Source organism: Hippoglossus stenolepis, chromosome 7 (genome assembly GCF_022539355.2).
Source record: "Hippoglossus stenolepis isolate QCI-W04-F060 chromosome 7, HSTE1.2, whole genome shotgun sequence".
Lineage (NCBI taxonomy): Eukaryota > Metazoa > Chordata > Actinopteri > Pleuronectiformes > Pleuronectidae > Hippoglossus > Hippoglossus stenolepis.
In genome coordinates this window covers 8,158,160-8,172,090 of record NC_061489.1, presented here as the reverse complement: position 1 = coordinate 8,172,090, position 13,931 = coordinate 8,158,160, and the positions used below count along the sequence as shown (strand labels likewise).

Here is a 13,931-nt window from a genome sequence, read left to right as displayed (position 1 = left end):
AGAGATTTCATTTAATCGGGATTAACATTTTATTTGAGCTTCTACAATTGACATCTAAATATGAACAGAAATATATTAGGAATATTGGGTTTAGCTGCTGGAAAAGCCATTTTATAAAGCAAAGGCTTATGCAAAACACCTAACTATAAGGACTCTTTATTTGGCCCTTGCACAACCAATCATTTTATCTGGACTGAATGAAATGATGGGCTAGCGTTCCTGTTTTGGAGGGGGTGGGACGCATTGGTTATATATTTTCCAGGATTACAAACCCTAGCTTTATATGAGAAACCACCCCCTGGATCAGTGTGGGAAGATATCTTACTAAAGATGATTGTGTTAACTGCTAACATTCAACCCTAAATTATAAAAAAAATAATTTAATGAAAATAAATATTATAGCATGGGTCAAATGGCCGAGTAATTTAGCGGTGTCGTAAAATCGTTCCATGAAATCCCACAAAGATTTTGTTGACTTAGTTTAATGTTTGTGTCACTAATAATTACAACAACTCGTGTAAGATAAACACAAGAACACACATTTATTATACATCAAAATCATTTGAGCGGATTAAAAAAAGAAAACTGTACAACTGTTTGAACGTGACCTGTGAACTAGTTCAATAGGTGGACTAGTAAACAAAACATGAAAGGGGAAATATCAAAGTAAGTCATTTTTTTTAACAGTTTTTTAGATGTCCACAGTCGCACATACGTGATGCTCTTCATTCCATGGGTGGCTCCTCCCTCTCTTTGAACGCATTAACTCTCCCCTGGAACAAAATAAAAGAACATGTCGTAAGTGTTGGAGCTGAAACAACACGGAGGGTGTTACATAAACTCTTACAGTCTCCTTTCACAAAGGGACCAGTTTATAAAAGCAGCCATATGACCCAGGGTTTCTTCCTGTATCCCACATGAAAATAATATTATTCCATATGTGAAAATTAAAGTTCACATCTTGCTTGTCTACCGCTGCAGGGAGGTCAGAGCCCGGGTCATATTCTGTATAAGGAGCCCTGTGATGAGCCTTGAGCTGCTGACTAAAGTCTTCCATATACTGTGAAACATCAGCTGTCATCCAGTAAACAGACTGTATGATCTGTAAATGGGTCAAAGCCGAGCAGCTGCAGCTACTTAAATGAAAATTACACTAAAACGGATACATATTTAGAATTATGTGTACTTTAGCTTGTCTGTTTGAACTGAAACTGGCCCATAACTCAATATCAAGTCATTGCAGTACAAGTGTGAACTGACCCAAATGCGTCCTTGGTGCATACTGAGATCTGATCACTCAGAGTGGAATGTATGCGACCATATTCTTTTGCTGTGTGAACACAAATGTGTCCTGGGCCACATGGATCCACAAAGATCGCCTACTCAGCTGACATCCTCTTATCTCTACAAACAGATTCTACGTGTGAATTTCCAGAATCTGTAAGCGAGGAATAACATTTTCAGGGTGAGAGTCTTCTGGCTTCTGTTTCTAGTTTGACCAATTACGTTTGAGCAGGCTTTGGTTACTCACAGGTAAACAGTCCATGTGGAGAGCAAAAGAGACGGAACACATTGACCGAAATACATCTGCTATCTTTTTATTTTATCTGCATTCATATGCAGATAGCTGTTGATAGAGATGAGCCAAAATGTCATCTGGACCTAAAAAACCTACAAAACATTTTGCAATTTGTGTTTTATGTGGAGAAACTGGTTTCATAAAAGAAGCTTGGAAGCCCCAAAATATTGGCTTTTGCCTCCAGAGGCAAATTCATCGTCAGATGATAGCTGATGGGTTCCAAGATTGAAGTCCTCTGACCCACTACAGTTTTACAATAATTCCAAAGTATCTTTACTAGGGCTGTCAAAATGAACGCGTTAATTTTTTTAACGCATTAACGCATGCACAGAATGTGTTAATGCATTCTGCACATCGAGGCAAATTACTCCGCTGGTCAACAAGAGATTCTTCTGCTCTTTTCTAATCACTCACACTTAGAGCAGATTTTTATAAAAACCTGCTGAATTAATATTTATGTTCCTGGATAAACAGGACAAGGCAAGAAGTATTTCTCGCCTGTCTGCAGCTGTGTGTCAATGTGTGTCTGTCCTGATCCGGAATCAGCGCGAAACATGTTTTGTCTCTGCATCGATGCAGTGTCGTCCGCATCGCGATGCATCTAAGAATCGAGAAATTTCCCCACCTCTATGATGACCACATAAAGACTCTAGAATCTTTTTTTCATAACAGAGCTAAGTGCGACTCGTGATTCATTCGACCCTCCTGGACACCGGTGGCATATGTGATTAATGGCATATTGAGCGGGGAACTGAGATCCGATCACAAGTTGTCATAGGAGACACATTCAGGATGAATTTCAATACAAACTAAGAGCTGAACACTTATGATTGGATCTCTCAGGATGGATGTTAATAGCAGGTCTGAACAGGGTCACTGTTCCATATGGACACACAAGCTTACCTGGAAGGTGTTGAGAACATGCTGACAAACATCATTGAGGTCATTCAGACCTCTCCGCAGAGGCTCTGTGGCTGCAACGCCCCCTGAAACACACAGCAGATACCTCATAATAACACCACCACCATTAATTAAATGTAAGTACAAAATGAGGCGTGACATATTTTAACATCACTATGTTCACGAATTATTTTATTTATTTGCAAAAATGAACGAAATGAATGAAGATTAACGACTTCCAAGCGTGTGCCCGTTTTCCCTGCGGTCATGGTGGGGAACGATAAATAACAATCAGTAGAGCACAAACCTTCCCGAAGGCCAATTCTACACATGTCTGTGTATAAAAGGAAAAAGGAAGAACAACATAATCATCTGCACCAAATTGTACAAACTCACAAATCTCAACATCATAAATGTCAGATTATTTTAACATCAAGATCCAGAATTTTTTTTCTAGCAGTGTGGAGCAATTCTGTGGGCCATGAATCACATTTGGAGAGGATGTCCCAAAGTGCTGCAGGGAGAAGGTCTCTACAGGCGGAGGAACAACTAGGTCCTCATAGATGATGCCTAATGGGCGGACCTGCAGAGGGTCAAGGCCAACAAACACCAGAATCACCACTCAAAGCCGTCAGGAACCCATCTGACTAGGAGATGAAGGTGGATCTGAGGAGGAGACTTGCATTTCTCAAACAGGTGGCAGTAAACTTATGTTGACCACACATGGTTCTTCTATCCAGGTCCACAAAACCATCGTACTAGTTGAAGTCACAGTGCCATGGGACGACAGATTATCGATCTCTCACCAACTGAAGAAAGCCAACAAGACCCGTGTCGAAGGAGTGAATTCTACAATACTCCCCGTTGAAAATGTTACACCTTCCCAGCAACAACTGAAGAAAGGCGAGATAGTCATGGCAGCTGAGATCAGCTCAAGAAGCCTTAGGGCACAAGAGACCACAGTTGGAATCCTTCTGCAAGTGAAAGCCAATTAAAGCTGCTTTCAGACATGCACCCAAGTTCGGACATTTTCCAGTGGGGGCCTGTATGTGAGAATGCAAATATCTGAGTCAGTTGCTCCAGAGAGCTTCAGGAGCTTTTCCTGCCAACCCCCTAGTTGCATGTCAAAGCAAGGTCATGTGAGAAAACAGAAGGAGAATTTCTGGAAAAGTCACAGTTAGCAAGTTGGTGAGTTTATGACATTTCTAACACGCAACAGACACAAAACTGGAGAAATTCAAATATCTCAGGATGAAAAAGAGGAGCCATAAATGTAGAAGACGCCAGAATGTATACGTCATGTCCTGCCTCCTGCATGCTCTACCCAGGCACCAACCCTCACATAAAAGGTCCAGACATTTTCCTGTTGTTGTGTCTGACCCAAACAATCACTTGACACCAGAAAATGTCCAGACATTTTCCAGATTTCATGTCTGAAAACAGCTTATGTCATGGAAGCCATGCAGGCTGAGGGGCGAAATGCTTGTGTCCTTTTGGACATACAGAAAGGTCTCCAACAGAGTGAATCTCCAACAGGTCTCTGCACGGCTACCACCATGGGACAGCCTCAAGCGGAGGACATCAAACAACATCCCTTACACCCAGCCCAGGCCCCACTGCCTGCGTGAGCGGCTCGTGAAGCAGATCTGCTGCATGCAGCGGTTGTCTGTTGTTCACAGCGACAGTGAGGTTTCTTGTATGCACTGTATTTCGTTGAGTAAACGTAAAGCTATATACTCAACTAAATGCCAGGACTCTACATCATGAGTTTAGGTTACGGTCCTGCAATAACAAGAAAAACCTTCTTAAAACAAATGAATGGATTCAGTCAACAGAAACGCTTTTACTTTGAAAAGGGTACTTGAAGTGTTGCAAATATTTGTGTTGTGACATATTCAACAGAGAGACATTAAAACTGTGGTGAAAGATCTTTTTCACAGTTTATTTAGCTGTGAACCAAATGTGGAGAAAATTGGCAAGACCTGGATTCTCTAGAAGTGTGAACAGGGCCTGAGCCGACATTGTGGCCACTCTTATCTGATAACATGGCCACAAAATGAAAAGCAAGATACGCCACGTCACACACATGCCGCTCATGCAGGCAGTGTAGTCTGGGCTTTAGTAGTTTCTGCAATGTCTGCTTGTAGCAAAGCATCTCAGATTTTTATTCCACCTGAGAATTGTCGAAAAAAAGTCCTTTCTCATAATATTAATGAAAGTGAACATTCTTTGATCTGCCTCTCAAACCACATCTGCACCAAAATTGAACTGATTCTTCCCCAGCCTGTGCTCAATTCCTAACACCAAAATTTTTTTTTTTTAAACTCAGGTAATAGCACAACTTCCTTGGTGGAAGTAATTACAGCTGAAAATGTCAACGCACAGTAGGAGCCTGGGTTTTTCCTGGTGCCTGAAAGGTAACTGTGTCTTGCTGTGATGAAGCAGTTAGGAATGATCCTCCAGGCATGCTGAAAGTTAGTTCAACAACAACAAACAAGTTGTTTTCTCCATCCTGCAGACTCCTTTCATGTGATGCGGCTGCTGCTTTCTGTTGGCACTTTGTTGTTTTCTAACAAGGCAAGTCGTTATAGTCTGTGGACGAGAGCAACAGGGTATATGTGCATGTGTGTCCCAAACTGGCTTTTCCTGTGCCGCTCAATGAACAAAGTGAATGCACCAGACTCTAATTAACAAGTTTAAGTGTTTGCAAGACGGTCCAGAAATAATAATTCTCAAGCTGTCGGACACACAAAAATTGCACGCATGAACAAGCCTGGTATGTTGGATGACGTGATGGCAGTGCGAATGGCTTCTCTCACCTCGTGTCTGAATCCGAAAGTTGATCTTGCTCTCAGAAGGGTGGGTGATGGTGTAGCCGCAAAAGTCCACATCCACACTAATGAAACACAGGAAGGTGAAAGTGAGATTTGTTATCATTATCGATGTTTGGCTTAAAATGGGTGGAGGCATCATTTTCCCACCATCAATTAATCCCAGCTGACCTCTCACTGACAGAACAAACAGAGAGAGAGAGAGAGAGAGAGAGAGAGAGAGAGAGAGAGGAGGAATCACAAACACACTTATGAGTCCATTTTTTATGTGATTATCATGAAAGGTCGGAATCAGTTGCAAGGAGGGGAAACATTCCAGCAAATGGAAAAATCCGTCACAGTCTTTGCGCTTCAAATGTGATACATGCGACAGAGGGAGGTGGTGCAAATGTTTTTGATGGAGTAAAAGAGGTCAAATGTAATGACCGTGACGTGACAAGCAACGGTTTGTTAAAACACTGACTAACTTTTTCATGATCATGTATCTGAGGGAGTTGCCCAGTGTATGGTCTTCCTCGTGCAGCACAAACGTCACACAGCCCTCATCAGCCCCATCAGCTTGGACCTAGAACACAAAATAACATTGATTAAAACATCACACATCCAACCCTGAACAGGATGAACACGAACACACACACACACACACACACACACACACACACACACACACACACCATCCTTAGGAATTAGGAGAATTGGTCACACTGAGAGGAAACTATTAGGCAATGACAATAAATACGTATCTGACTGATGCACAGTGACAAGAGTCAGTTTAGCAGATTGAACTAAATGCTGACAAACAGAGGCAAGGCTTGAGCACGACTGCCCCCTAGTGGACAAACACTGAGTCAGCTATGGACTGAGAAGGAAGCAGATGTCTGGTAGATAGACTGATTCACTTAACAGATCAATTATAACTCGACATAACACCACTCACCATACGTGTCCATAGATCAGCTTGTATTTGAGAAAGGAGGTTTCATTTTGTTTAAACTTTAGTTCAGGTGGAATCCAAGTCTTCTCATAGTGTAGCTCCCCACGTGAGGATTTTAAACGTGGTCAAAATGCTGCTTTAACCTGAATTTTTTTACAGACCGTGTTAAACAACAACAATACAATGTTAGCAGGAGACATTATTTGTATTAATACATAAAAGGATTTTCGCTTGTTACCATCTCCAGCACTGGTTTCTTTTCGCCTTCTGCAGCCATGCTTTCACATTCCCACTCAGCCAGTCAACAGTAATGAGGCAGCAGTTTCTCCCTGATCGCTGTCTGACAGGCAAGAGGAGGAGCAACGTGAGTTTGTACCTTGGCCAACAAAGGGTTTCTGTTCTTTAATATTGTTCTAAACATGTTAGAGTTATGACCGTAAACAAAAAATATTCATAAGTATAAGAACATTAGCATGAGATGCACAGTAGTCATTGATAGAAGTCAATAGTTTTTAGATATGTGGAAAACCTGATCTTGTCTGAAAGAAAGTCTATTCGGTGTAAGTTTTTAATGAAAGAAAAAAGATTAATCTGGATGACGGTCTGGGCTGACTTGACAACAATTGCTTGTCTGTTTATTGATCTGGATGTAAAAGATAAAGATGATCCTGGCGTAAGCAACATTGACAGATAGAGCAGCTATTTGATGCAAACATACAAAAAACTAACCAACATATATTTATATGTAAAATAAAACATTTATTATGGTCATTTCTTCACCAGAGATGTGAATCGTGAAGTAATGTATAAGCGCCTATTTATCAACCGTAAGCTCAACAGAAGAGCGATGTTCGCCTGTCAGACAAAAAACAGGGCTGAAGTACCCTGGCGTCGCCATAACGGAACGTCAGCATGAAAACATGTGACGTCAACACTACATAACAGGAAGTAGAATAACTTGTATTTCTGGAAGTGAAGCGAGCATAATAGAGTGAGACGGGTGAGAGAGGTGGTACGAACTACATTACCCAGCAGCAGAGTGATTGGCTTCCGGTGTGGACGGTTGGGCGATTTTGCAAACCAGAAGTCACTCGGAAGGGATTAGCTAGCTCGCTAGCAGCGGGAACGTCTTTAGATGTCGGAATCTGCGCTAAATGAGCGGCTTTGAACAGGGTTGACACATCGAGGTATCGAATTTATTATCACACTTCACTACGAACTGCGTTAGCTTCGTATACAGAAACGTCACGTGTTGCTGTGTTAAACACTCATCTACCGTATTATTTACATTGCTCAACAACATCATTAGCTAGGTAGCGAGTTTTCCTGCCACCGTTAATCTGTCTTTCGGTTTCATTTCTCGTGACTGTTTGCTGTCTACTGGACCTTGTAGACAGTGTTGATTTAGTGGATACTAGCCACTGAGTTTTTCATAAATGTCTGTGTTTCTCTGCTCCTTCCTGCTGGCTAACATCTAACATCTATCTGCTGTCAGTGAGTATTGGAGCTGAAATACCAGCTGTTGCCATGGCAATCCTGTTTGCTGTGGTGGCTCGTGGAACCACCATCCTGGCCAAGCATGCATGGTGTGGTGGGAACTTCCTGGAGGTGACTGAGCAGATTTTAGCCAAAATACCCTCCGAGAATAACAAGCTGACTTACAGCCACGGCAGGTAGGACGAGTGCACACGTCCATACACACCTACACGCGCATCACACAACAGTCATGTGACTACTGCGGTCTTCCATCTTTTCAACTTTAAGTAAGTTACTATCCTGCAGATTTGTAACAATGCTGGTCTGATCCCATATGTGGGACAGCAGTGAACATAAACACATCGCTGTTTACCTAACCAATCTGTCCATGGACCAGTAATGTCCAAAAGTTGAAAATATTTTCTACGTGGACTGGTATAATAACATGAGTGATGAGCCAGATCAGTAAAAAAGAAATCACAGAAAGGTTCAGCCATGGGAATTCACTATGTTAAACAGTAAAGTGGCATCACATGCCTAAAGGACACAGTTCGGTGTGTCCTTATTCAAATAACTTGGCAGCAGATAGAGTAAAATACCCGTGCCATTTAGATTTGCAGCCTCTTTACTGCTGTTTACTTCTGGTTTATGATCCCTGAGACTTTTTATAGTGCATATAAATTATAGTGCCTATAAAACCGATTAAAATTCAACTGTTTGCTTTCAATCGAATATATGTCATGTTGACTTTTTTTTCTTTTTTCTTTCCCAGCTATCTCTTTCATTACATCTGCCATGACAGAATCATATACCTGTGTATCACTGATGATGTAAGTATACAATTGGAAAAAAGGCCATCTGTAAATGATCAAGGTCCCTTGAAATGACAGAAATGGGCAGGATTTAATCAAGAAAGTCTATTTATAATTTAGATGTGAATATATGCCCCAGCCACTTTGAGTAGTATACAAGTATACAACTTTACTGCAATACAAGCAGTGTCACTGCTGTCAGGACCTGCAGATTGTATGAAAAGAGGCCAAATAGGTCTTTTATTTCATCCTGATTAGATTAGTGCAATTCATTGTATTCATTGTGGAGCCATAAAAATACCTCACGCCTTCAGCAGGTTCAAAACACACTCGGCTTTTAACGAGTACTATAAGACAAGATCACATCACTGTTGTCTTATCCTCTCCTCAGTTTCAGACGTGGTTTTAAGATTTTGCTGATCACCTTCAAAGCACTTCATGAAGATCACCTTTAAAACACTATAAAGCACTGGGGGCTGAGTCAGATAGATTGCTAAAATACTGCTCCCTTAAGAGCCATCGCAGAGCGTTCGGCAGGGCTTTGTTGGCTGTTACTAAATCCCGGCTCAAGACAGAGTGAACAGGCAGTTTTGTTCCTCAGCTCTGGAACTTCCTGCCCGAGGATCCAATGCTGCAGAATCAATCATATTTTTAAATCCCTTTTACACAAGCCATTTATTAATCCTAGCACACAATTTTTAATTACCTACATTTTTAAATCTATTTTATTGTTTTAATGCTGTATTTGATTGTTTTATTACTGTATTATTTCATTTCCTGCTCTTATTATCCCTGACTGAAATTGTTTTAATCCTGTTTCAACATATAGCACTTTGTAACTATGTTTTGAAAAGTGCTGTATAAATAAAGATTATGTTTACTATTATTATTATTATTATTATTAGTAGTAGTAGTAGTAATAGTAGTAGTAATATTAGTATTATTATTGTAGGGTTCAGCCAATCTTAATTTTTTTTATATTCAAATATTTGGCCTTAAACCAAAGTTACTTCAACAGTACACTCAAATACATTGTAACAATGTCGAAAAAAGCCAATGTTTGTTTCACTAGATCGTTAGATTAGTGTGTAGATTAGTGTGTGTTTCTGATTTCTGTATATTTATTTATTTCTTTCGTGTCAAAGGACTTTGAGAGATCACGTGCATTCAGCTTCCTCAGTGAAGTCAAGAAGCGTTTCCAGACCACATACGGGTCTCGAGCACAAACAGCGCTGCCGTACGCCATGAACAGCGAGTTCTCCTCAGCAATGGCAGCTCAGATGGTGAGTATGACAAGAGTCAGCATCTGCAGCTCTGTGACTTCTTTTCTTCTGTAGTCTATAATATACAGTTTCATCAAGTACACTTTTCATTTTCTTATCTTCCTCAACTTCTCTCCGTTTTTATTTCTCTGTAGAAACACCACTCGGACCCACGCGGATCTGATCGTCTCACCGAGAGTCAGTTGCAAGTGGATGACCTGAAGGGCATTATGGTCCGCAACATAGGTCAGCTGCTCACGGGTGTCTTCATACACAGATGCCTCATTTAAATTGAGTTATAAGATGATATCAGATTTACTTGTCTAATGTGATTATTTAACTCAATCAGAAAAAGTTTGTTGTTTAGACTGAAATTCCACTGGATGCACGTGATGTGGAGGAATCATTGACCTCTTCATCATACTGTGCCAGCGCAGCCCTGGTATTCGTGGCCATCATGCCCAAAGCAAATGTTATGGTTATAACTAAAATAAAAATATTACAATATTTTAATACACAACATTTTTTTGAAAGCTGTAGGACCACTGTCTTAGCTGTCAGTCCAATATACACCACAATTTGACACAAATCTAATTACGCTGGACCTTTTGTGCTTCCCAAGTTAAGCTGACTCTGTCTTTTTACAGACTTGGTAGCTCAGAGAGGAGAGAGGCTGGAGTTGCTGATTGACAAGACAGAAAATCTGGTTGATTCAGTGAGTTTGAATCCCATGGTTTAGTCCTATTTGATACATTTAATTTGGCACTGATGTTATTTTTCTCTCCGTCCTCTTTCAGTCGGTCACATTTAAGACGACGAGTCGCAACCTTGCACGAGCCATGTGTATGAAGAACCTCAAGCTGACTCTGGTCATTGTGCTGGTGAGCGTGGTGAGTACGAACAGTAATGATAATTGGTAAGAAGGTTATTTGCTACAAGGCAGTGTAATTGTTTAATCCAAGGGGGGTGGATTATTAATTAAGCGCCCTTGTGTTGAGAAAATGCACAAAAGTGGAAACAGTGCTTACTTTAAGATTGACTGTTGGAGTCTCTCCTGTATTGCTCACTATGTGATCAATCAGACAGTTGTGCAGGAAGTGAACTTTGTCCTTGTGCTCTTTTCAGGTTGTCCTTTACATTATTGTCTCTGCTGCCTGTGGAGGCCTCCGCTGGCAGACTTGTGTCAAATGAGAGGAGAGTAGGGACAAAAAAAGTGGGAGATAGAGGAAAAAAAAAAAGGACGAGGAGGGGAAAGCACCTGTTCAACTCTGCCTGCTAATGGACACAAAAGGAAACACAGCTTTCCTTGCTTTACCCCTTAAGCTTCATCATCCCTGGAAGACACATGCTGCTGCTCCTCCTCCTGCATCCTTCCTTCCCCCCCTTTGATGGTGTGCACATTGACTTGCCTGCTGGAGAGGGAGTCCCACTTCTTACCCACACTTATGGACAGCAGCTGTGTGGCCGCAAACTGATGTGGAACAATAATCTTGTCTTATTCTAGTCTGATATGTTCATCCTGTCTTATGCACTTAGTGGCCTCATGTATCAGTCTGTGATACTGTCCTGCACCGATCTATGTCCTTTAATCCATTGAGACTAATGCCAGAATCACAATGAGCAACAAAGATAGCAGAGATTACTTGGTTATTTTCCTGCATTTAATTTGATGACAATGAGAGATGTGGGACCTGGAGGTAGCAAGTTACATTACTGTGTCTGGTCATATAACTGAAAACTATTTTCTGTTTGTTTGACAAAACTGATGCAGTATACAGAGATCCTGATTTACATGTTTTAAGTACCAAGCACAGTAGTATCTTCCTAATGGCTGTACAAAACCAGATATGATCATACAAATAAACATTGTACATTTGATTCATATTACTGATTCTAAGACCTGAGGGTTCAGTCAAGACCGATTTATTGAGAAAGTTAGTTCCTTTTTTCCCACCAATGGATTTGAGGCTTGATTTGCCTTTTTACGTTTTACTAGGATTCTCAGTGTGCCCATATGTTCTTTCTGTTAACACAATGCACTTTTTACATTGTACATAAATTTGCTTCCTGGCATCATATGGTTTATATAATCATGTAATTATTTAATTATTGTAAATTCAGATTTGAAATAATAAACTCTGATGATCTGTACAGATGGAAAGCTAAATGTATGGCTTTTATTTCCACTGGAGCGAAATCTTTTATTATATATACATCCGCCAAGGAGGTTGTGTTTACGTCTGCATTTGTTGATTTGTTAATCATTGACACACTTTATTCATTAAGTTACAAACTGTTTCTTCAAAATCAATGTTGTAAATACTGTTATTTTGCTGATGTTCTCAGTTACACGCAGCATCTATTGCACACGTCTGTCCTGGGAGAGGGATCCCTCACATGTGGCTCTCTCTCTAGGTTTCTACGTTTTTCTTCACCTGTTAAAAGGGTTTTTTGGTAGTCTCTCCTTACTCTTGATGAGGGTTAAGAACAGAGCGTGTCACACCTTGTCAAGCCCTATGAGACAACTTGTGATTCGTGAATATGGGCTATACAAATAAAATTAGATTGATTGTTAGTTCGCAGGATTTGCGCAAAAACAACCCAATCGATTTCCATGAAATTTTGTGGAGAGGTGGGGCCTAGGGAGGAAGCTAATAATTTTGGGTGAATCCAGATCAGGGGATGCATTCAGGAAAAAAAAAATAATAATCTCACTTTTAACGTCGCAATATAACGTTTTAAAATTTGTAATCTTATTTTTTTTACATTTTCGTTGATTTCTCAAATATGAATCCATGGATCTTGATGAAAACAGTTTAGGGGACTGATCTCTCTGAGTGTGTGCAACCATGTGCAGATCCACATAAAACTCCACATCCAGTGGTTTCAGAAGTGGTGTCACGAGAGGCCTGTTGGGCCTGGGCGGAGGTTTACTCTCATTCCAGTAGTAACTCAAGCGTCGTGTGTGTGTGTGTGTGTACAGTGCGATCAGTGCGCTGTTTGATTGACAGCTGACTGCCTCGCTGAGGGTGCTGTGAGAGAAAAGGTGACACAGGTGAAAGTGTTTGCTCATCACCCCCTGAGCAGCGGCGCGCTCCCGTCAGTGCTGCGCGCTCCCCTCACAGGGAAACCATGATGATGTTTAAATGGAGAACTGTGCAGAGTCACTGAAGTGGGTCTGGAAGCTGCGTCCGGCGGTAAGACCGTTTACACGTTCACCCCCCCCCCACACACCATTCACCTGTTTACTTGACGTCCCCCAAAGGGTTCGCGCTCCTGTCACAAATGAACCCTTTTTCCTGCTCGCCAGATAACCAACATAAGCTAATTGCTACGTTTGGTCAACGGCTATTTGCTGTCCTCCATTTTTGTTGCTCAACCGTTGAAAGTCACACAGGTATGTTGGGAGTGTTTGTGTAGCCACTGTGTATGAAGCCATATTTAGGAATAAATGTGAGCTAACACAGGGAGGCTTTAACATAACAATATCTTGATAGCACATCTATTGTGCTGTAAAGTTGTTGTGTGGTCTCTTGTCTCTAAAACCATTTAAGGGCTTATCTATGGAGGAGTATTTTCATTGCTATTTGTAGCTGTATCCTATGTTTACTCCAGATCTAATTATAGAGCAAACTGGACTGGAGGAGGCCTCACTGGGATTATCTATCACACTCCTGGACATGCCAGTTGTTTACCAAGTGTCTGCATCACTGTTTCATGATCACACATGTGACCATGTGACCAGTTTGTTTTTCACTTGCCTTCAACATTTCTTCCTTGCCAGAGCTGACTGTCGCATATTCAGACATTTGAAAGACAGCGCTGTGTCATTCTTGTAACCAGGCTCATTGTTGTGGTTTTGCCCCCCCCCCCATCATGCTTTACAGAGGACAGCCTTGTCCCCGTGGTATGCTGGCTGGAATCCCCAAGTTTGACCCGCTGCAGTGTGGGGCATCTCTGTGCTTGGTCTTTTGATGGCCGCCCCGACTGCACATTACTGCTCACTGTGTGATACTGACATGTCCAGTCATCCATGCAAAGGCAAAGAGAGGCCATTCAAGTTTGTCTGCACACTGCCTGAGGGGCTTCACAAATGGTTCAGTTGCATTGTTCTGTTGTTCTCACTCTCGAGTTTTA

At 41.3% G+C, this 13,931-nt stretch overlaps 2 protein-coding genes across 3 annotated transcripts; one reads left to right on the top strand and one right to left on the bottom strand.

Annotated features, from left to right (window-relative positions):
* Positions 1 to 518: 518 nt before the first annotated feature.
* On the bottom strand, positions 519 to 6,600 carry polr1d (RNA polymerase I and III subunit D). Of its 2 annotated transcripts, none has more exons than XM_035162124.2 (5): positions 6,483 to 6,600; positions 5,778 to 5,875; positions 5,299 to 5,375; positions 2,483 to 2,565; positions 519 to 773 (listed from the first exon to the last, which is right to left on the bottom strand). In XM_035162124.2, exons 1-5 carry the CDS (start codon positions 6,519 to 6,521, stop codon positions 726 to 728), a joined length of 345 nt encoding a protein of 114 aa, XP_035018015.1. In that variant the 5' UTR covers positions 6,522 to 6,600; the 3' UTR covers positions 519 to 725. The 2 variants fall into 2 exon arrangements, with proteins under 2 accessions (XP_035018015.1, XP_035018016.1); XM_035162125.2 differs by lacking the exon at positions 6,483 to 6,600 and adding an exon at positions 6,248 to 6,394.
* Positions 6,601 to 7,253: 653 nt separating this feature from the next.
* sybl1 (synaptobrevin-like 1) lies at positions 7,254 to 11,955 on the top strand. Its single transcript, XM_035162031.2, has 8 exons — positions 7,254 to 7,431; positions 7,740 to 7,917; positions 8,493 to 8,550; positions 9,678 to 9,815; positions 9,950 to 10,040; positions 10,442 to 10,509; positions 10,592 to 10,684; positions 10,920 to 11,955. Exons 2-8 carry the CDS (start codon positions 7,772 to 7,774, stop codon positions 10,983 to 10,985), a joined length of 660 nt encoding a protein of 219 aa, XP_035017922.1. The 5' UTR covers positions 7,254 to 7,431; positions 7,740 to 7,771; the 3' UTR covers positions 10,986 to 11,955.
* Positions 11,956 to 13,931: the final 1,976 nt, after the last annotated feature.